At 39.9% G+C, this 24,743-nt stretch overlaps 1 protein-coding gene across 1 annotated transcript in view; it reads right to left on the bottom strand.

The window, feature by feature from the left end:
• The window catches only part of LOC135480902 (GTPase-activating Rap/Ran-GAP domain-like protein 3), a 96,127-nt gene extending 71,884 nt beyond the window's left edge, over positions 1 to 24,243 (bottom strand). The window contains exon 1 of the mRNA XM_064760831.1: positions 23,981 to 24,243. Coding sequence (XP_064616901.1) covers positions 23,981 to 24,243 — 263 coding nt within the window. The remainder of the gene's footprint in view (positions 1 to 23,980) is intronic.
• Positions 24,244 to 24,743: the final 500 nt, after the last annotated feature.

Here is a 24,743-nt window from a genome sequence, read left to right as displayed (position 1 = left end):
CTTCTATCTATTGCAGTCAGCTCAGAAACTGATTAAACCTAATTTCAGTCTTAGTCTGGGTGATTGTAAGATGCAAACCGACCCAAGTGTCGGAAGCCGAGACCACGACACTGATAACCATGACGTTCAGCCCTAACAGGCACTCGAGCTATTAATGTCAAATGCTTTGCCCCACAGAATGGTCTCATTGCTCTTGTGTGGCAGTATGGGTCAATTATAACTCAAGTTACTTTTCCTAAATGCCGGCGCTGTTTGATTGGGGACAAAAACACATTCACTGTCCCGTGTCCTAACATAATTGGAATATTTTATTTCACTAAATTCACTGTTGTCAAAATCATACTCAAAAATTATTCACTTATACGATTACGGTCTGTTTTATTGGGGGCGGACAGGCGCGGGTAGAAGGGAGTGGGCAGAATACCCTTTGGCAAGATGGTGCAGATATGCATACCATGTTGTTGGAAGACAAGTTGACAAACAACCACACGCGCGTGACTGAAAACATACGTCACCTAAGCCAAGTGAGGGCACATTCCCGCCAAAACTGAAATAAGCTAATCCATCGGAGAAATCTATAGATTGATCAGTTGATGAATGACTCAAATGCGTAGCACTGTCGTGAGTACTCAAACTAAAGTTTCAAAAAAAGAAAGCCGCTAAAAGAGGCTTTGATAATCAATAGTCATTTCAAACACGGATCATGATCTGCCAGCAGATAGATCCCGACAAAATGGTAACGCAAGAATAATGTGAGTTTTTAATTAATTGAAAGCCTTAGCCATCTCAACTTTCCCTTTCGTCTTACTCATGAGTCCAATCATTTCATCTTAAATAGTTCAAGTACTGTTGCACTCTATACATAACCATGAATATACAGTAAAGCAGCAATTAAACTTGGACGAATCGACGAGGGAACGCTGTGTTCAAGAGGGGAAACTGTAAAAAAAAATACATTTTTGAAGTCTTGCATCAGGACTTTTCTCCCCGCATGAAGATAATGGGTTCCTAAATTGAATTTATTCATGGCAAAACACTCACTCAGTAAGATAAATGTCTGTACATGACAGGCGTCTTAATTAAAGCGCAAATGAAAACGAGAGCTGGATTAGTAAGGTGAACATAAATATCAGGCACCTGCCTAGGACAGATGGTGTATGCGCCTAATAGGATAATTGTTTTATAAGCTCCGCTTGCATAACCAGAGATTAAGGTCACCTGCAAAGTAACACTGTATTGCATATTCATCGACTTCAGAACGATTGTTGAATATCACATTCTCTTAATCAGTTGTCATTTAATACATTTTTTTTTGATGCATTTGATTTAAAAAAGGATAAATATGTGATGTTTTGAAAATCCCGATATGCCACAAGGGAGACCACTGCGATAACAGAATCCTTTCTGAGCTTTAATGGTGGCTACCTCCCCTTTTTAGGAACACCATGCAACTGGTCAAACGAAGTGACATTAGTTAGGCATACAGATCAGCAAAATGAAATATAGATGTTAATCATCTAGGCATCACCTTTGCGGATGTACAAATTGAAACTATTACACTGCATAACCATGAAATTTTGTATTAGGTATGCCCATTTAGGATTGCATTTTCCTTTACTAGTAGAACCGCGTCATCTTGCTGAGTGTAGATATTGAAATGGATAAAATAGGCCTAAATGATATTTACAACGCTGCATTATATTTGTGTACTCTCTGCCTTTCACTCGTATTCCGTCAAAGGGAATTCGAGATCGCATCAGTTCCCTTGACATTGTGACAAGTGCAGAGTGCTGTGCACTGTGTGCCGGTTATCAGAAGAGGATTTTCAAGGGCAGATAACGCTGAAATTATGGTACATTCCAGTATACCTAGTTCGGTGGTTGTCTCCCCTTGATAAGCCAGTTTTACCTGGTTTAAAGGATTAATGTCCAGATTCACCATCCACTGATTAGTAGCTACTCCTGTATATATTGTTAAATTGAGTGTAAACAAAATAGTGAAAACGGGTACATTAATCCGAGTAATAAGGCACTTAAAATCACTAGATAAAGAGGCTGATTTTATTTTTTTGACATTTTTTATTTACTTTTTAAGGTTACAAGGGTGTGGACGATGAAATTGTAGACTGTCATCTACTTACCACCGTGACGACGAAATAGTGAAAGGCACGTGACAAGCACAATAATGTCTTACAGACGGCAAGAAGCTTTGAGTTAGAGAGTATTCGAATCACGCAAGACAAGATCATTGGGGAAAGGACCAATTAACGTTGTCCGGAAAGAACGGAAGTAAGATGAAAGAAAATACCTTGTACGGAAGCCTCTCAAAAAATGTTAACACGTGCATGCAGAGCTTTTTTGTGTCTGTGTATATAGCATTCCTTACCGTTGTTATATTTATAGGGTCTATGCTCATTTTAACTTTGAGAAACGTTTCCCATGTAAAAAGTGCTGGTAGAAAAAAAAAGCAGTGCCTAACGGAAACTTAAATCTCGGTCCCTCGGCATATACCAAATACACTTCATATGTCAAATTGCGTCAGATTCACCGAACGATAGATTTTTTGTATTTATTTGATTGGTGTTTTACGCGGTACTCAAGAATATTTCTTTTATACGACGGCGGTCATCATTAGGATGGGGGAAACCGGTCAGAGCCGAGGGAAACACATGACTACCCGCTACCCGCTGCAGACCTTCTCAGGTACGGCCGGAGAGGAAGCCTTCGCATTGGTGAGAGGCTCTTGGGTCATTGCGCCGCGCTAGCGTGATAACCTCTACCCCCCCCCCCCCCCCCCCCTCCCCCCCACACACACAGCCCGTCAACGATACTTCATCGGTTGGTCATTGGTGTTGGATGTAGCAATAAGATAGATCAAACCACATTGAAGTGAACTTAAGACTAAAATTACAAATCACTGAATCAGTGTAAAGATTGAAGCATGTGGATGCATCTAAGCTTGCGTGATCACTAACGTCACAGGCGTCGTTTTAAGATAGTCTATATATGTAAGGAGAAAATAGTTATTTGAGAAGGTTTTGTTGTTTGTATGTGCGGAACACTCCTTCATAAGGACTATTCGGGGTGTGCATGTCCAGAAAACTGCCAGGTGAGAATGATTTGCAGTGTATAACTGAGGTAAAACTCCTTTGAAGGGGCAATCTACTCTGGGCATCTAAAGAAAACACCTCGGTGAGAAAGATTTGCTATTTGCATCTGCCCAAAAAAGTTTTTTTGTGAGAAGGATTGTTCTATATGCAACAACTACCTAGTTGAGAACGATTTACTTTGTGTGTTTTGGAAAAACACCTCTGTAATAAAGATTTGGCGTTTGCATTTGAAGAAAAAGAGTCTGTGAGAACGATTTGTTATGTAGACCTGTGGAAAACAACTCAGAAAAACAATTTGTTATGTGGGCCTATAGAAAACAACACAGGGAAATGATTTGTTATGTGGATCTATGGAACACAACTCAGGGGAACGATTTATTGTGTATCTGTGGACAACTTTTCTGTGGGAACGACTTGCTTGTCTGCGAGCATAAAATGTGCATAGAATATCCAAACTGTTGCCGTTTTTATTCAACATTGTCTTCCGTCCCTATAACATTTTAGCTGGTATATGTCGTACTTATATCGTGTCTCATAATCAAAAGTACTCAGTGTACACTGATGTGAGACTGTCTCAGTTTTATTCTCAATTCACCATCCATTATGGTCAATTACTAGCACAAATGTCAGAGGAACCAATTTCTTCTCGCACATAGAAATGCTGGAGATAAGACGTTAGAATGCAATTTTCTAAGAATCGCGGATCTCCTCAGCGTTGTTTTGTTGGCAGACCACTTCATTGTATTCTTGACGGCCCTGGTTTCCAACTACGCTGGTATTGTGGGGATTTGGGCCAACGCCCTGGAATTAACGACTATGTGGCCGTTAATGGTAAAATGTTTGTTTACCATAGTAACTTGAAGACGTGTACCTTGTTTTTCCCGTGCCTCTATTCAAGCCAAATACAACTACCCCATATAACATAACCGTATGTATGTGGGCAAAAGTGTTTACAGATTTGATTCAGATGGGTCAATATCCTGTACATGTCACCGTCAAGAATAATGGACGTTCTAAGTTAATAATCTCACCCAGGCCAGATTCCAAAGTGACATTTACAACAAAAAGGAAAAAGGAAGAAGAGATTCAGAATCATCCTCTAAAGCAATAGTGCAAATTAATTAATATTTCCAACACATGTCCTTCTACTTTCCTTAATCCACGAACGGAGAAATATAAAATAAAGTTATATACATATGTACTGAAGAGAAGATGGCTTAAAAAGAATAATGTGTTAGGAGCTGCTCTCAGAAAGCACTCTGTACATAAACATTTACATAAGATCTGTACCACAGGTGTACATTAATTATACCCTGTTCGCAAAGACACATTAACAATATACCTTCCATGTATATCTTCCGTACGTACGCTTTAAATGTGTACCAAAATGCGCGTCTGTGTTGGGTTCCACAAGGTTTAGTGCGATTTACAGAACAACCTGTGTACAAAATAAAATTCAAGTGATTTTTGAGAGCAGATGATAATGACATGCTGTAGAACTTAAATTTCTTATTAGCCGTATACTTCGATTAAGATACAGTGTACGTCTTTTGGTCTATACATACTTACGTCGGTGTAAATCGTGGAAAATGTCACCCATGCCACAATAAACGCGCAATATATCACCGCTATAAATGTACCCAGCAAATGTTAAAACATCTCTGAAATCAGCTGGTTACGTGAGCTCGGCCTAAGTAGTGAGGATTTTGCTGTTAACAGACAGTAACAGCATACACGATACAGTCATTTCACATTCCAGTAGGTAATGACCTTTTCCTATTCAGTTTCTGTTTTAATTTAACACTTTTGAGACCACTGACACCACCAAAAATATTTTTGTAAAATACAAAATTTGCTTTTCAAATTTTATGAACTTTATTGCCGACATTTAACCGTAACATGTGCACAGACGAGGCTGATATTTGGTGAAAGACAATTACCATTCGAAAATGACAGCAAAATAGCAAAAGTTCCTTTGGATATACGATGATCGATTTTTTTGATTCTGAATTGTAGTTGGTTTACGTTCAATAACTGCTTGAAATGATGCCCGGATTGATAACATTTTGCTCGGATAAAGTTAAAAAAAATCAACTTGACGAATGCAAAAAGTGTGGGTAAATGCAGTGTGAGGTATAAATGATGTCAAATTGCTTGTTTGTCGTCAAAGAAAGGGCACTTTAGATAGCAGCTGTTGTTTTGCTCCTAACAGTAATTTTATTGGATAGTGTACTTTATGCACCCTATGATGTCAAAATTTATGCTTTGTAGCATAAAGTATATCGTAATATACTCATTTTATTAATTTAAATATCACGAATTTACCTCGTATGTCAGAAGTTCATATTTGTTAAGTGTTTTGGAGATGGAACTTTTGTATGCTTTCACTTAATCATTTTACCAATCGGAACTGATAGAGACTAGTCTAAATATAAAATAACAACTAATTTTCATGTAAACCTAACAAAATGTCCTTAGAAATCAGACAAGTATTTTTGTCCCATATATGGCAATACAAAAAGGTACTGTCGTCACCTTGACGTATAACAGCTACTCTGTGTCAAACTCGAAAAATTGTGGCCTGTAAAGTTGTTGATGATGGGGTAGAGTTTTGTGGAACAGCCAAGGGATGTTCACTCAGAGCTCTCACAGCCCACCTGCAAATCGCTTTGATATGACATCGCTTTCGACAGTAATACACAATTGACATTTAGAAGCTTGGAGAGAGGCCCTCAGTGAATGACAGGTGTCAAAGACAATAAGATAAAAATAACACCTATTTATATTACATGTGTTCAATGAATAGAAAAATGATGAACCGGGGATCTTCAAGACAATTCGGTTGGAGACGCCGAAGCAAGCTTTGAAATGATTTCTAACTGCAGACCCTGTACATTTGGATAAAATGAACTAGAATGACCAACAGAATGAGTGAGTGAGTGAGTGAGTTAGTGCTTGGGGCTTAACGCCGTGCTCAACATTTTTTCAGTCATATGACGACGAAGGAATCCTTAGGGTGTAAGTAATGTACCTCCTTGTTGCAGGACGGATTTCCACCGCTCTTTTATCTAGTGCTGCTTCACTGAGACGACTTACCGAAGGCGAGTAAGCTGCCCCGCCCAGGGCATTATACTGATACGGGTCAACCAGTCGTTGGACTATCCCTTTCATGCTGAACGCCAAGCGCAATTCTGAGAGTTAGGACAAGACTGGGGCTTTCAACGGGGGGCATGGACGCCGGTATAGCACACCGACGTCTATATGCGCGCTGTTTAGGGCAATTTTGTAAGTTTAAGCAAAATTCGATGAGCTCATAGATACGAACGACTTTCTGTGTGGTTGTTGGTACAAGAGTAAGAGCATGGTAATGGCACACATAGATGAGATAACGGGAGGAAGGGATAGCTTAATAAAAGTTATTGATGCAGACCTATGTATTAACACGTTTTGCCAGTAAATATTATATTTTCGTCTCTCTGTACAACCAAATCGTATGAAAATGTGGTAAGGTCATTATCCATTCAGGGCAATGAATTCTGTTCGCCCTATTAATCGAACATGCAGCAACGACAGAAATAATTTATACGATGAACCATAAAATCGGACGGTTTCCGTCGATAAAAAACCCCTCAAAAGATTGCCTCAGCCCGGTGTTTCCTGAACGGATATACTATGACTGTTTTTGTTGCTTTGTCGCTTTAATGGTTTGCCTCTGTACACAGTGCAGGTCATTGGCAGTCATATTTGCTGCTATAGAGCAGCTGCACCTCTGAGTGATACGGTATGCAAGGATACACGATAACTGACATGCATAGTCAATATTTGTCTACCCTAGCTAACAGTATCGCGAACACACACGACGAATCCTGGGGCTCTGTGTCAGTAAATAGAAAAGTCACCTTGGTCAGCTAAGGAAAGCTAATATCGAACATGATGAGATTTACTTAAGTAAACCCTACAGCACAATCTATGTGATAAAGCCATGACCTCAACATAACCATACACAGATGCTCATTGTAATATATATTAACAGATGAAGGTGTTTTAGGACGTATCCACCGACACGCGGGGCATGAAATTGTAGGATTATCTCCCCTTTCCACTCTACGGTATGACGGGAAGCGTATAGGTTTAATGAGCGTACCAAATTTCCTTGATATCTATGAACTAAAGTTGTTAAGTATAAAAATATAAATCCCATAACTTTGGCATGCCATGCCATCACATACAACTTGTACTTTTTTCTACAACATATCAAAGAAATCGACCTAGCATGACCACCGTTTGTCGCTCTTGTTGCTCGAAATGAAGTCACAGCATTTTGTCACTTTTGTAACCTCCAGGGGGATGGATAGTACCCCTGAACAAACACATTTCAGTTCTATCTAAACCAGAAAAATTCCTGATACATTATAACTGAGTGCAAAATAACAGCGACGAATGTATAAATATGTCAACAACCTATAATGTCCCTGTCTAACAGTATTATCCAGTCAGTGCCCAAGCACTCTTCAGTTCGAAATCAAATTCAAATTCAGTTCGAATGCAACGACTGGTTGACCCGTATCAGTATAATGGCTCAAGCGGGGCTGCTTACTTGCCTTCGGTAAGTCGCCCCAGTGAAGCAGTACTAGATACAAGAGCGGTTGAAATGCATCCTGCAACAAGGCGGTACATCGCTGTATGAAAAGTTGTTGAGCACGACGTTAAGCACTCACTCACTCACTCTTATTTAGAGCATAATCTGCCAAAAGGTAGAGCAAGACTTTTGTCGCTCGAACGAGGCATTATGTCGTCGGAATAAGAATTCATGTCTTCCGATGGCGATATCTGGTTTATTTGCCATATCCTTTCTTCGACGGTGGTTAAATCTACAATCCAAGCAACCACACATGGACATGATGTGTGTGACGCAGTAGATTCAAATAAACGGGCATTTGCTACGTTGGTTGTTCGATAAAAATATTAATTGATAAAAAATTATACACACATAAATTATATTTTTTTCTACAATACTGGTGTCTTAATATTGAATATTTATTTTCCAAACACCACAAAGTAAATTTAATCCACTAATCCACTAATCTGTTATACTCTATTTACTCTAATTCATTTCCATTTTACTATCATATGGTATTAGATCATAAAAATGGGAATGAAGTAGAGTAAAACAGACCCCCACTTTTCCCCCTGTTATTTACAATACCACAAGGTGCGTATGTGTTAACAATGGGGTTTACGTGGATGTTAGGCTGTTTTACAACCATATCTCACCCACACATAACTGTGAACATAGAACGCGTTATGACCTTGCCTCCAGCAGGCAGTCGACAAATGTTGCCGTGCTTTAACGGCCAGTATGCACGCAATCTGCCCTGCCCTCACTGTCAGGGAGATTGTACCAAGCGCTTCCGGCACTTCACGCCATAAATCTACTGTGTATTCTATTTTGGTAAAAGCGCATGTGTGAAATTATTGTTTGACCTCAGGTAAGTATAAAAATAATTTCAGAAAAATCTAGGTGTGTGTAAACAGTGACGTGTAAACGTATGCTGAAAAACTGTGCCATCTTAATAAATATGATTTACGCAGCGTACAACATGCAAATCTCTGATGACCAAGGGAGATAATAAAGTTCTACATAAAACAACTGTCTTCCAATAAATAAGGCTTAGGTTCAAATCCAATTGTTTGAGGACAGTGTGAGGTTAACCCGGTATACTTGGCTATGTGTGTCAGTTTAACGCGGGTTTCGTTTTGCCCAGAAGCAAATACCATACTCTTACAACAGTATTTATGAAAAAAAAAAACAACACACGGGCTTACAAGGTACTAGAGATCACGTGATTTCTTATCAACGGGGATGTTTAAAATATATTAGGACCGGGAAGGTGAAATGAATGTAAGCGAAACTACTGTATTCTCGTTAATTACCAGAGCTCGATACATTTTCGATAAGACTTCCATTGCAGATGAAGAAATATTTTTATATGTTTATTTTGTTCAAGTGTCGTTTCTGGCCAACAAAGTCGCTGACTTGGCTACATATTTATATTTGAGTGCCAGCCAGAGGCTAATAGAATGTTCTAGAAATAGATGTAAATAGATGGAAATCATTAAACTGATAATCGCCTTCAAGGATCACAAGATGGATCAACGACTCTCAATATAGATTTCAAAAGAATTTGTCGAAGATTCCAGACGCTACATACAAAAACGTGGACGCATCAAAGGCTTTAGGCCTGGCACCGCTTTTTATCCAAGGATTGGGTATGTACATAAAATTTATAATAATATAGTCGTTTAGAGAGATGACTGTGTCAAGGTCAAATTGATGAACGATGGGCAAATTTGCACAACTGAAAATAACGGTGTATTTTGGAAACCAGTACGTAGTCATGGAACACGATCGCACTGACCTTTGAACATAGAGAGATATGTACTCAATATAGTCCATGCAGATGTGTAAAACGCCATCGATTCGATACGTGCATACCTTGATAATATACGATTGATCCGTTGAAGTTAGCCCATATTACGTATCTAAGCATAAACCCAAAAGGATCATGCGCAGAAACGCTCGCTTGTTTGCAGTGATGTTCAACGATCGTCCCAATACAGCATTGTCTCTTCAGCAGACAGCAGGGAGAAACAGCATCAAACGCTATGCAATATTTAAACACGTTTTAATCTCCCCGGGGTAATGCATCGGTGCATATGTCCATGTTTGTACGTACACAGTCGCTGCCGCTCTCGACATAATTTATCACATGTGCCTTAGACAATGCATTCGCAGCACTTTCAGCTAAAAATGAATCCATAGTGCAGCTTCCCTTTGATTACCTTTCTCCAGTTCGTTTGATGTTCGCTGAGAAGTTTCTTAGACCATATAATCCACCCCCCCCCCCCCCACCCACCCGTTTATAATTAATGATGATCTACATTTTATGATACCACCTTGGGTCAATTACCAGCACGCGTCGTGCACAAAATCTGTATTGTCTAATAACCTCGGATAAATGTCAGTGACTTAGAATTACGGACATTGTCGCGAATGTCTACCCAACCTTTCCCTGTTTCTTTTGGTGCGTATTATTTATTTTATTTATTTATTTTCTTGGTGTTTTACGCCGTACTCAAGAATATTTCACTTATACGACGGCGGCCAGCATTATGGTGGGTGGAAACCGGGCACAGCCCGGGGGAAACCCACGACCATCCGCAGGTTGCTGGTAGACCTCCCCACGTACTGGTACTTTTTAAGTCTTAAATCATACAGACCCCAAACTGGAAGACAAAGTCATTGTGGACAATCACATTGATGAGTGGTACAACCGACATTTTATTATCTCTTCTAATGCTTTCATTTGTTTATTATCTCGTTTTGAAATTCTCTAGCCAATCATCGGCTCGGAATCAAATGGACTTGCTGATTTCTTTTTGAAATGCTCAAATGTTCGCTTTTCGACAATTACAAAGTAGAAAAGCTTCTTCGCGCTGTTAATGGTTATGGGTTTAGACCTTACATCTTTACACACGACAAAAATATCAAGTATGAACAAATTCTATGAGATAAAATCCTCACTACTGGTGAGTAAATTGTTAAGCTGGGAATCCAGTGGAGCTATAAATATCGGGGAGCTGTAAGACACCTTTGTTTACAGCATGCAAACTGCTTGAAGGTATATGTACGTAGGCCTGGTCTTTATAAATTAGACTTACTTTTTCTTTTGACGATGCGTTAAACCCCAAGCACTCACTCACTCACTCTTTTGACGGTGTAATATTCGAAGGTTAAGTCAGCCAATAAACTAGTTATTCAGCTAACCATACATACTGAAGAACTGGTACAGCAGATTCCATCTTACCCGAGACGGTCGCTGTGAGTTCAAGTCCAGCTCAAGCTGGTTTCCTCTCCCGCCGTATGTGGCAAGGTCTGCTAGCAATCAGGTCTGATCATGGATTTCCCCTGGGCTCTCCCACCATAATGCCTGCCGCCGTTGTATAAGTGAAATATTCTTGAGTACGGTGTAAAACACCAGTCAAATAAATAAATTAGATCTCGCCTTAGAAACATTTTGATTCCGCAGTAAGGCAGATATTGTTGATAACGCAATCAAATTGAGCGACGCGTGCATGCTAACGTTAATATTAGTCAAGAAGATGGTTGTGGGCCGTTTAAGTCAGTTTCTGTTTTAGGATCATTTAGTGTTTTACAGTTGTACTTCATGAGAGTGTTTCACTACAACCACGGCAGTTAGTTTCATGGTGGCAGGAAACCGGTGTTTACGGAGTAAACCCTCCACCTTTAGAAAAGAAATAGCGGGCTTTTCCGCAGTTAACGCATATTCTAACCGCATAGCAACTTCAAGGCATGTGACATGCTAGTCAATAGGCAAAACGCTTCCAACGCGGCTCTCGGTCTTTCCTCACCGTTGTCCTAACCGCGCTACTAGACAGGAATCGTAATAACCAGCCGCGACGCATGCGCATTTCAAAACTGGTGAAAATCAAGAAGAATGCCATGACTAAAAACTTCAGCAACAACGCCGTTCTCCAACAGAGCTGTTTCTTGCAGATAAGAAACATAAAGGGATAGAGATACATCCGCCTTCTGTTCAGGATATCTTGTTTCTGATCGAAAACATCAGCTGCTTGGCATTCAAAACCTCCTTCGAACTCACAGCTTCTCCTGTAACCCGTTTCCTGAGAACGTGTACGTCTTGAACAAGAAATGATGGGCTACATTATTTTCCCTGTCATTATTTTACCAAGTAAGCGGGCTGATGAAAGATGAGATGGTTTCCTGGCGGTATCGATCTCTGACTCTCCCTTCCATCTTTGTGACGATTTGGTTTCAGTCCATAAGAGCCGAAGTAGAGGGCGCTGCAGAGTCAGATAACAAGGATAAAATAACTCGTCCTGTTCTAAGACAGCTATCGAATATTTCGCAGCAAAGACTGGAAATCCCGCCATTTTGTCAGTTTATTTGAATGCGCTATGGCACGGGGTTTGAATTTCTCTAACAAAGTGGTAATTTCATCTTCATTATTCTGTGATGACCGGAGGTTTATTGCCTAAATTAACACCACATCATCTATAGTCGGACAGACAGAATGTTCGATCCCCAAAATCGAGGTTTAACTAAGTGATTTACTGGTGGACTAAACCCATATAACCAGGCTAACCAACATCTTGTTATCACCGACAAATGAATGCCCTGTGTACGCCAATAAGATGAATAAATCCTATTATACGAGAACTGCCTAGAGCAAGCGGGAAGGCTAACTAGGTGTAAAACAACGATATGGATTCTAACTGCGGCAAACACAATTTAAGTACGTAAACAGGAAAAAAATACAAAATTGTTCCTTAGAAAATAGTAGCAATTTTGTTTGCGTACAAAACTGGACCACAAATCATCTGTTCGTTGCTAAAATAAGAAAAGCGTTTAAAATCGGATGAAAGTCAAGATAAGATATTTATTTGACGTTAATGTTTAAAGTTAGGAAGAGAATCGTTTGGTGAATGATTCTAATCATGACCGTTAACTCTTAAAGTTTGAAGAATTCCTAATTCTGCTGTCATATGTTGTATTGTGTAAAACAACCCAAAACGGAAACCAGCAGCAAAAATGCAATAAAAGAATTTACCTGATACTCTTGTAGCTCTTTTTTTCTTCCGCAATAAATCTTTCACATTAAACAGAGTGAAATGCATATATGCACCTTTGAAGATACATGCTGAATTTTTCGTACAACCCTCAAACTCAACGGAGCCATATTGATTTCCTTCACCGGAAACTTGACATATTTAGGATGGCTTATTTGCACGTTTGAGTAAACGATATCTGAATAAATTGACCAAAAAGTTTGTTCACTTGTGAATAAATAACGAGTACAAATCGATGTGACGTCACTGTGTTTAACATTTTCGATATGGCCTTTGGATACTTACTTGTATATTTGACAGTATCAACAGTTGCTTACTGTTGTAAAGTATACTGATTGAAAGCATGAAGTAGATGAATAGGTAAATGTAGATTGCTTAATTCTTGCAGATGAGTGTGTACATAAAACTGGATCACTTCTCCGCGATAAACTATAAATCACTGTAACACACATGCAAATGTGCAACAAATCATGCAAGGCAATGTATTACACGGCAATACTTTCCTTTTTCAGCTGGGACACCTGTGACGATTGTACATTGCCAGTTGACATATAAATTAACAGCTGCTAACTTGTGACATATTTGCTAGTGTGTATGTGCGATTGTATATTCCCTTTAGCCAGATGACTATACTATGTGTGAGACGGCCAATCCCATTGAGATCCTTTTAGAGCATTACAGCTGTTTTTTTTCTGCGGCAACAATAGAGCCCGGATGAACAGAGCTTTAATACTAAGTAAACCCCAGTTTTTGACGAATGCCAGAAACTTATGTCTTTACAAACTCGTATTTTCGTTTGTTTGTTTACGGTTTAACATTGTTTTCAGAACGATTAAGGGATTCAAGCAAAGTAAGGCTTAAGCTATATGTGAAATAAAAAAAAATTTACACGGTATGAAATATTCTCACGTATTATTTGGTCAAAAAGGACGTTGGTCCAAATGCCAACAAAAGCAGCCGATGCTTCACGAACCTGAAACCGGAAAAATCTGACAAGAAGCCACACCCAGTAACTTACAGCACTCTACCTATCAAAAAAACAAAACATGTTAAGATGCTACGAAAACAGATTTTTAAATTTTGATAGAACACGACGCGGACGTGATTCTGGGTGTCTACTCTATTAGACCAGATGTCTAATCTTAAAAGAACAGCAGGGTAGTTTGTGTGGGCGTAAAAGCGTCTCGGACAATATCATATACACACACGGACTGTCATTTGGTAATAGGCGTGTAATGAAGCTAACGTTGTCAGGAGCGTATTTTCATCTGCGCAAGAAATGAAAAGGAAAGACCAAGACAATCGAAAATTCTAAAATTAGGATCACCGGATCTGCGGTTCTTATTTTAGACCATTTGAATGACACCCCCTCACATTCTACCTGATCATCAAAACACGTCTTCGTTATACGCTAATTTGACCTTGAGATGAAATGGTTGACGTTGATGTATGTAACTATTCCGTCGTGACTGTAACTGTGTACGTAACAGTTAGCATATACACTATAATTAAAGATGTACATCGTAGATTGTATTATAATTATGGTCTGACAAAACAAGCGATTTCACTTTACTCTATACAAAATATTTCTTGTCCAGAGAAACTGGTGCAGAAATTCTCGTTCAGTTAACGAGTATATGTACAGGGAATATTTCGCCCTTAGAATAAACGTTTTTATCCTCTGTTAGATACAGAAAATGTTCTAGACCTCTACAGTCCTGTAAGTCTCACTGGCACTTAGGCTGTACTCATTGAACAAACGATTATGGCTTAAAACAGCTTCGGAAATATTACCAGTCTGTATCGTGGCGAAGTACCCAGTGACAACAACATGTGTACGGTCTGAATTGAAGAAAAGGGATAGGTGTTCGAACCCAGTTGCTGATTCGGTTTTTCAAGCCCGGCCACGGGCGTAGGCTTCACTCAAGCTCTCATCGATTTTCTGCGCTTTAGACCTAACTACCCTCTGAACAGAGTACATTACCCATAAAAATACAAAGATATAAATCAGTGTGATTTTCAGAAAGTATCTGGTATATTTAGCGAAAGCTGGGTGTACGAGACTAATGTGCAGAAGAGAAATAAAGGGAGCACATGAAGTACTGACATACTCGTGTACAAAGAGGCTTTGTGGTATTTTCACTAGCTTTGCTCTGTCACGTTTCTTTATCACGAAACAAATGCTCTTATGTTTCCACTTTGAAGCACTTACTTGAACATTTAGTGTAAATCCACATCTGAGGTAAATTGACAACAAACCGTTTTTCACAGGTTACGTGCGACAATGTACCACACTGTTTTTACTATCTGTGCTACTCATATAGTTCTTTTATATTCTATTTTATATCCAAACAACTTCAATATACACAATCGGCATCAACCAAACTCAAAGCCTTCCCGCGGATCAGCAGTGTTAAATCTGTCACTACTAATTAGTGTCTCTATTGTCGAGAGGTTAGCGTGCAAGCACAGAAGAATAATTCCAATCCCGAACGCTGTGTGCTCACTCTGGCTTGAAATCCCGTACCGAGTGGGAAGGTCTGTCCACAACCAGCGGATGTTCACGGGTTTCCCCTTGGTTGTGTCAGTTGTCCTCCCACCAAATGCTGGTAGCTGTCGTAAAACACCAATCAAATAAGTAATAAAAATGTATTAAAACCTTCTATGTAATCAACTCGTGTCTATGAATAATGTCATTCGAGAGCCTTAAGGCGAAGAGCAGTTAATCTGTAAACACTGTTAACCCTAACATCCCTAGATTCATCTACACATCTTGTTAGAATACTGATTAGATGACGTCTTACATGACGTCGCCATGCCCGGTGACCAATCTGATGTAAAAGGAGAAAGAAAAGGAATAGTAATAATTGAATTTGGCTCACAAATATTTAATGTATCAAGGTAAAGGATAAGGTTATAACTGCAAACAAACTTATCTTGAGAGAAATATATTTGGTTTAGCTCCAGGAGTTGGAATGTCAAGAAAGCAGACAGGTGGCCTGAACTTTCGAGTACTTCAAAATCAAATCATTCCACATCGGCACTCAAAACTGATACGGACAAGTTAAATGTTCACAGAAATATTGAATGCACGTAGGCGCAGTGTTATTGTTACATCAGCCATATATTAAATCCAGCTGGTTCTGGCCTCTTCATGGCATTATCACCATATCTGTAATAAGTGGTCAAATGTTCATAAATATTTGTAAATTAGTAGCATGTACTGCCTTCAAAGGGCGTAGGAGACCGAAATAGACCGTCTGCTCAATGAAACAAAAGGAGGCTGCTACCAACTACGTTTGTATCGAGCCTCTGTTGCCAGGTGGAGATCGGATGACTTCTTTGATCCGCCCAGGCTACAGTTATCTACACTCTTACCTGTGCCAGAGAGGCTGGTGTCAGACATATGCTGTTCGTTACCTGTCTGCCATATTAGGATTTCTTTGGCACTAATTGACACATGCACCAGAGCATTAGCTCATTACAGCTCATGTGTCGCTCCCTCGCTCATTTTACATCACTGCTACCACTAGACGGACGTGACGTTTGCAGGCTGTATGACGCACGTTGACTCGTTTTGGTTTAGCCTCACCACTGGTGTGATCGCACGGAACTATTTAATCAGCATTCGTCAATATAATTGTTTCAGGGGTTGGTAAGAATCGTGTGGTGAATAGTTTAGATTAAGTTAATGCATGTGTATACAGCATTGTTTAGAAATACTATGACCGTGACTCCAGAGAGCTCGGCATTGTTCCAGACCGACTTTGCCAGAGGTATTACACAGCCACGCATGCGCTGTACATCAACTTGTCATTTGTCACTGAACTCAGTTAGCTCAGCGTGCTTTTTGGAAAACTTGCTCCCGTGGTTTCTTATTCAATATTTTTTTTACTGATATCTCTTTAATAAACATCTATCCCAAATATTTATTCATTTATTTGTCTGGTGTTTTACCCCGCACTCAAGAATATTTCACTTATACGACGGGAGACAGCATTATGGTGGGAGGGCAGAGTCTAGGGAAACTGACAACCTGTCCTAAACAAAACCACTATGCAGAGGTAAGTGTGAATACGTCTCTAGGACAAGAGGTTGCTGGTTTCGAAAATGAACTCAGAAGAGCTAAGGCGCTGCGGAGTGGGATTCCGCAAACGAAGATAAAAATTTTCAACGGTAACTAATCTGATCGTAACTAATTAAGTTGTGTCAAACACACCCGCTGATCTAACCGAGGTCATGACCAGGATGACGTCATGGTTCTGGGCCAAGACGCTGTCCACTAATGAGGGAACTCTCTGGCCGTCATGTGGTAATACAGGCCTTATTGCCGTAATCAAAACAGGGCTAACAATCCAAAATGCCGAAGTTATGAAAGATTTATGCGTTGGCGGCTTTTTGTGCTTGATTCGACGGTCATTTCTAGCGGGCTGTGTTCGCCATTCTCCACTCAAAATTATAAGTGCGCTTGTCTTAAAAACTGCATTAAAATCATTTATTTATTTGATTGGTGTTTTACGCCGTACTCAAGAATATTTCACTTATACGACGGTGGCCAGCATTGTGGTGGGAGGAAACCTGGCAGAGCCCGGGGGGAACCCACGACCATCCGCAGGCTGCTGGTAGACGGAAAACTGCATTAAACAATATTTAATAAGATAAGACGCGTACATATGTGCATATAACAGTTTAACGAGTTAACCATATGATAAATCACGCACAATATATCTGTACAAATATCTTGCACAATAACTATCTTGAAACTCAGTTCGTCTAATAAGATAACATATTATGCGATTAAACATTGTGTAAGGCATTAATTAGTCGCTTCTTTGCGTAACTGACATGTAGATAATGGAAATATTCAATGATGGATTCAGTGACTGGTTGATGCGGTGAAATCGTTCACTTTTTCCCACAAGATTGATTGGTTTTAATTCAGTAATCCCTGAAACTGATCTATAACATATAAGAGGAATATATCAAGAAGGCTACATTAGTCAAATTATCACATACAGCGTGAGGTTAGCTGTCCAATATCAGTAATGAAGATCTTAATGGATTTTTATAGCAACTAATACCATATCTATTAACGAACCTCGGTTCAGATGACAGACGCAGGACGACTGAATATACCTTTCTCATAAGGACAGTCTTACCTGCACCTCCTTATATCAAAGCTTTTGATAAGGATATAAGCCTTCCAACCATCAGTGGAAGGTTGATCAGTGGCAGGCAATTTGGTTGATCAGTGGCAGGCAATGGGGAACCTCTCTCTGTCTATAGCTATACGGGCAAAAGCCGTATAATCTATTGCTCACTACTTTTCCTGCCTAAAGTTATACAGGCTAAAGCCGTATTGTCTATTTTTCACTACTTTTCCTGCCTAAAGTTATACGGGCTAAAGCCGTGTAGTCTGTTGTTCACTCCTACCTTTCCTGCCTAAAACTATACGGGCTAAAGTCGTGTAATACATTGTTCACTCCTACCTTTGATATGACGCTTCGTGGGCAAACTAACAACGTGTTGCGTATTTTATTTGCAAGTGAGCAACGGTCAACCCGGCCTGGACCCTAGTCCCAATTGTGCGGGAAACGGTACCGCATTAAATACCATATATCACGAAGGTGACACCCTTTTAGGCCGAGCGTTTGGGTCTCAGGAGAGAAAACCAACAATAGTTGTTTTGCCATCATTTGTTTCTCTTCAATAAAACGAAGCCAGATTTTAAATTCGTCAGTTTTTTCTCATCAAATACGCAAGCATTACATTTAACATTGAAAACAAACTTAAACCGTGTAGGCTCGACAGAATCATCATCTGTCGAAAGAGAGATTGTCATGCAGTCAACACAGTGACGTTACGCAAGACGACTCCAGGGGCACATTGTTGTCGTTTTCTACACACGATACATGTCTCATGGGAAATCATTCTAGATGTCATATTTAAATCCTACGTTATTTGTCAGAGACATTTCTTTATTTGCCTGACCAGCGATATTTAAATTAGTCGTTCACATTCGTAATGAAATATAAATATGTCAGCAATATCGTGCATTAGAGAAAGAATACTTTCACATCTAATGCCTATTTGTATCGACAGTCCAGTGTGGCTGGTTAAAATACTGGACAATCATTCAAGCCCCCGTATTTTACAACTGAAATTTGTTTATACTTGCAATAATCAACTCCATCTTAGAGCTAGGCATGCTTATAACGTTGGGTTGGAATTACAAAACTACTGGAAAGTCTATCACTTCAAAAACTATTACCTCAACATTGATGCACCCTTTACAAGAATATTAACTCTTGCCAAGAGTGTTCCCCTCGGACCGAACATTATGAAAACACGTGATTTAACTAAAAAATTTTCAGCGGCAAATGGCACTATGATGCATGATAATTTAAGCATAGGTAAACATCTATATTTAGCTATGATTTTTTAGCAGAAATTGCTGATGTAATTAAACACCACTGCTTGTTGTTTCACCGGAAATTGATATCTGTTTCATTAATGCAGAAAATGATACGTCGTGTTTACATAGGAACTAGGTAGTATGGGCCGGCATTACCCGTTTGTACAGTACTTCTACGATCACCAGCCAGACCGTGTATAACCTGCACAGGGAGTGTGTGCAATTAGAGCATAATTAGATATACAGGCGCCTACAGCCGAAGTCATGAGCAGAGCGCTCTGCCAACAATAGGTAAAAATTGGTGCGTGATAAGTTGGTTAAGGATTTAGGCCTACGCATTGTTGAGAGCTGCATTAAACCCGCCATATTCTATATCTATTGACACCAAAGATTAGACACCAGGCAATACCATGAGATATCAACTCTCAAATGTATGTTAAGTCAACTTGGTTAAACCAGTCAATAAAGACGATGACTTCCATAAGTAGTCTGTCTTAAATCGGTTTGTCCAATGTTTTTGTAATGACAGATTTTCAGTACTACATTTAGTTGTAATTATAACTGCAACTTTGTTCTTGGCTTTATAACATTATACGAATTAGGGAAGAGATTAGGTGTACGTATTTACACATGCGCGCTGTGCATTTACAGCATAACAAATGATGGCGAACTATGATCACATTCAGTGTCTGTTTCTGTGTGAAGACAGGTATACGACTGCTAATGGTGATCAGACACTGCTACTGACTGTTCATATCGCTTTTTACAAATAATACCAAATTAAAATCATAAACACTAACAATGTACACGGGTGGAAATTGCCACGCGCTACGCCTCGGTCACAATGGGCGGTTGTCGGTTTGAATTAGACCAGAGAAGTGAAGGTAATAACCATTAAGCCTGCATTTAGAGCGTTCCCTTGTTAGTGACACGGAGCTATACGGCTGTGGATATATACCGGCCGAAGTTAAACGCTGGCCGCTCTATGCTGCCAATCCTAACGTAATTATACTTATGGTCTCCCCTGATTACCCCAGAAACCCAGAGAATGTCGAGCCCCGGCCCTTGGACCCGGTTTAATTCTCCGCGACAGTCATGGGTCAACGTCCCTGTGGTCAGTCGAAACCTATGGAGCCATCTGAAGCGCTAGTAGACACCTTTTCATTACCCTATTCCTCCCACATCGTGGAAAGTGGAGAGGCTCGCGGGTCCATTCAGACTGGAGTCACACGTTCATTACCTAGTCGCCATGTCGTCAACACCCTCCGTGTTAAGGCGTTTGTGGAAAGCGGGTTTAGCCGAATACCTTAAGAAATACGAAGTCAATGGTAAAATAGAAGGTTAGTGTGGAAGTCGACAAATTCTTCACACACATATGCCTCGAGAACGCACGGAGCATGACACGACGCCAATCACAAAAGTGCGATTCAATTGGTGCTGCCCTAAAACTCCTAGAGTAAATTTAATCATTTCAAACTCTGAAAGAAAAAATACCGTCAGTGATTGTAAGAGCTGAAATAGCTGTTTTAAGAAACCATGTAATCCATGTCAGGTGCGCAGAACGGTTTTACACTGAAAACACTCAAGATTACATGTTCAAAAGAAACAGAATGTCGCTGCCTTTCGGAGGCCCATTTTAGAAAACTGTCGCAATGTCGCGTCAAGAACACTTACTATAACGAGGTTTTGTCATCACTATACGTTGTCATGGATACCAAGTGCCTGTTCCAAAGTACTAAACGCAAGAGCATATGTAAATTTTCCACAGCCAAACATGCTCTTTAGAACCTTAAACCTGTTCGTGGTGTAAAGAGCTCTTCTCAGTTCAAGCCATAGTAATGTGGCATTTGAAAATTTCTAAAATCTTGACTTTCTAAAAAAAATGAATGACTATGACTTATGTAAACCATATTATAGCATAAAACAATCTTACACTGATTAAACCTTCGAAAGCTTTTCTGCAGTCAACACTGACTGATTCATACAAGTTGTAAATTGTTGTAAACATATGCATACTCAGTTTTATGTGACTGCATACTTATGTATATGTCAGTATGTAATACATGTAGAAGACTAGTATTAAGTGCTATGGCATTCCTCTCCAAGTTGAGATAAACCCATTATGAGTGATGGTTTCCGCAACGTCATCCGGTTCAGATTCGCATGTGTTCGCTGATATCCTGGATTTTTGCACAGAACAGCTGGTCTTATTAATGGTAACGCACAACCGGACGACCAGCTCTGTCTTGTCATCATATATACATATCATATATATATATACACACACACGCAGGTGATGGTACGCGTGCTTCCACGCTGTAGTACATTACACCCACAGTCTCATCGATGGCTGGTGGGCGAACTTCAAATTACCCTGAGCATAGCATGAATCTCAGATGCCAAACAAGCAAACCCTTCAAATACGGTTCTTTGCTGCACACGCGATGCAGTCATCAGTTACTCTGTTTGGCTATGCACCAGTCTCCGTGCATCCGCAGTCATTGCGAGACTCGTATACTATACATGATCACCATCTACATATACCCGTTGTTTTGCGGAAGAGTTTAGCTAAGCGCCGCATCATTATGTAGATGTGAGGGAGGGTGGGGGTGGGGGGGGGGTGGGGAGTGGGTGGGTGGGTGGTTGGGGGTAATCAACGGTTGCCCTTCATGCAAATTCATTCTCTTGACTAAAATAAAAGATGATATGATTTTAAAGTACACAATTTATACACGTTTAACAACGTTAACCCCCTCGGCTCAGTCCGGTCATTTCCGATTACATAACTCTCTTAGTCAGAGACTAAACAAGAGAGATATCAATAGTAAATAGACTCAGACATTAGCTTCGTCGCTGGTCGTGTTTATTTTAGCCGGAAGTCTATATTTGCTCAGTGTATAGCACAATATGCCGTAAGTATATGAACTAAATGTATGTAAGCTCTTGGTTCGCTTGCATAGACAAACTACTAAACAAATTACGTTCATCGACCTGGTGGTTCGCATATATATATTCTGGACACGCGCAGATCGCGATATGCTGATCTTACGCCACTGATCGCTTGTCAGATTCTGGGGACCACAATGCTAGAACGCTCTTGTATCTCCATTTGTTTTTTATAAGGTCAAACTACGAAGTCTCTGATCAAATTTACGCAGGTTTCATTCCTCCGAAAAAAATGTTCAATGTGACCCCACAATACCTTGAGGGAACGACTTTAAAAAGGCTAGCAACAAAGCTCTCATTTGTAATAAGTTTGCTAACCATTTTATCCAACCCGTTTTGAAGAACATTGCCGAGATTTTAGGACAGGCAAAAAACTGCCAAATTTCTAAAAGACTGGAAAGATTTGAAAACAGATACAGGATGCAATATTTAGTGCTTACGTAAAACAAGAACTCATAGCTGTCTTTTGCTTCAATTAATGTTGAGAAGATTTCTATAAAAAAAAAGGCACATGGAAGTTTTATTGCGCATAAAAATGTTTAAAAGTCGCTACAAAGTGAAACATTAAGATTCCTTGATTTTGAAATAATTAATTTTGAAATTAATTATGATTACATGTTGATGTTGGAAAAAGAAAGAGAAGAAGAATATGCGTTTAAATGATGGAATGATTAACCATTTGTAGATTTCTATACATGGACAACTTACAACTTTTATAAACTTACGCATACCTTTATGTGACAATGCTAAGAGGCTTATCTCGCGAATTCCTGTATAGTTGAGAGCAAATCAACGTCAGTTAATTATGATAACAAAGATTTAATGATAAATGATTCAGAATAAATTAGAGCAAGTATTAGTCACCTTGTGTGGCAATTTCTTGGAAGCAAAATGTGAAATAATGAGTTCCGATGCAGGGGATGAAAAGCAAGGAATCAAATGTTACACATCAATTGCCCATCCCAGTTTTCCATATTAATGACAATTGTTTTACGCCAGTCTGAACGAACTCCTCGTGCGCGAGAGGCTGGAATTGACAGCCTCACCGACCTTTTCCATATTAATTATCAGTTGATCCATACACTTTATGCGCAGAGTAATGTGTACATGGATTGGGCAGTAGCCGCTACAAATCAAGCCCAGGTGGTTGCTATTATAAAGTCAATTGCACCTGGAGAATAATTACCTTAGAAGTCGAGATAAGAACATTGTAGCATGCAACGGAAGCACAATACTAATTGCAAAATACAAAGTTAAACGTTTACATATCAGCCCAGGGTTTTCAGCTTATTTATACGCTTATTGAAATGAATTTTCTGTGTATTACATTAATATACTTGTTTTCTGAATGTGATATCTGAATCGATGGAATAATAAATCATTTGATAGGGATAGGAAAAATATCCACACATCGCAACAGAGATCTTTTACCGCGATAAGATCATCATTTGCTAAGAGCATCATGATGACATTGGTCATAAATGCAGATGGTTTATGTCAGCAAGTATGGTATTTTGGTTGGGCTAAGTGTGCAAAACATTAACACGTAAATCAACCTACAAAGAATACGTGGAAAACACAACACGTGAAGAACCTGTCTCAGCATTTATATTATAAATGAACGTATAATAACACGTAGGCCTTCACTTACATTACAGTTGTAAGTAGAAGGTCAGTGGTCATTGCCTAGTATAAGATGAATAATAGAGCTAATGGGTAGTACATTGTGCGTGCGCGTAGGCCACACAACCCAACCCTGCCACTTCCGGAGTAGCCGGCCGGGGTCAATACGCGTACATGGGGAGGGGGTGGGGCTCTTTGAAAACGTTCGTACTCACCTGTCGAAGTAACAACTACCATAAATCGGATTGGAATTTACGGCACGCACAGGCTCTTTCCGGCAAGGCGATGGGGAGTTACTGGACGAGATTCCTCTCCGCTTCTTCTTCATGGAAGAAAATGCCCTTCTCAAAGGCCCTAGTTTCTCCTTCAATGCTTTGGTCCCCTTCCCATCGTCTGTCTTGTCTTTCTCTTTGAACGTGGCTAAATCCGTTAGTGAACCCCCAATGTGACGGATTTTGTGAGGGGCTAGAGTCGACATTGTGGGCTTATCCATAGAAGATACAAACAAGTGTAATTCGGAGAGACTCAGCTGGAGAAAGCCAAGTAGCGGTGTACATGGGCAAGATCGTTAGCTAAGTACTTGGAAATCCCAGGCCTCAGTCTGCGCGTACAAGGAGATAGCTGAGTACCGCCAAACACATATATGCCCGGTGGGTGAAAATGTGCGATGTTTCCGGCGATGGGCCGTGATATATCTTATCCAACGTAGGGTTTTTGTACAACTTCTTCCCTGTTAATAGTTGCCTTGATAATCATGAGTATGTGGGTCTGTCTTTAAGACCATAGCACGAACTGGCGATCACAGCCAGGTGACCGATCAGAAGACATCTGTCATTGGCGGGAAGGTGTGAACTGCGCATAGTGGTCTAGCTGCGGCCCACCTGATCTAGCCAGCATGGAAGCGTCGACTCCGAGCAATCTTTGGGTATACGTCAGTTAAATGACGTAACATCACCCGTGATGTCAGCCGTGGTTAGA

This window comes from Liolophura sinensis, chromosome 13 (assembly GCF_032854445.1).
Source record: "Liolophura sinensis isolate JHLJ2023 chromosome 13, CUHK_Ljap_v2, whole genome shotgun sequence".
NCBI lineage: Eukaryota > Metazoa > Mollusca > Polyplacophora > Chitonida > Chitonidae > Liolophura > Liolophura sinensis.
This window is presented reverse-complemented; position numbering and strand designations above follow the sequence as displayed.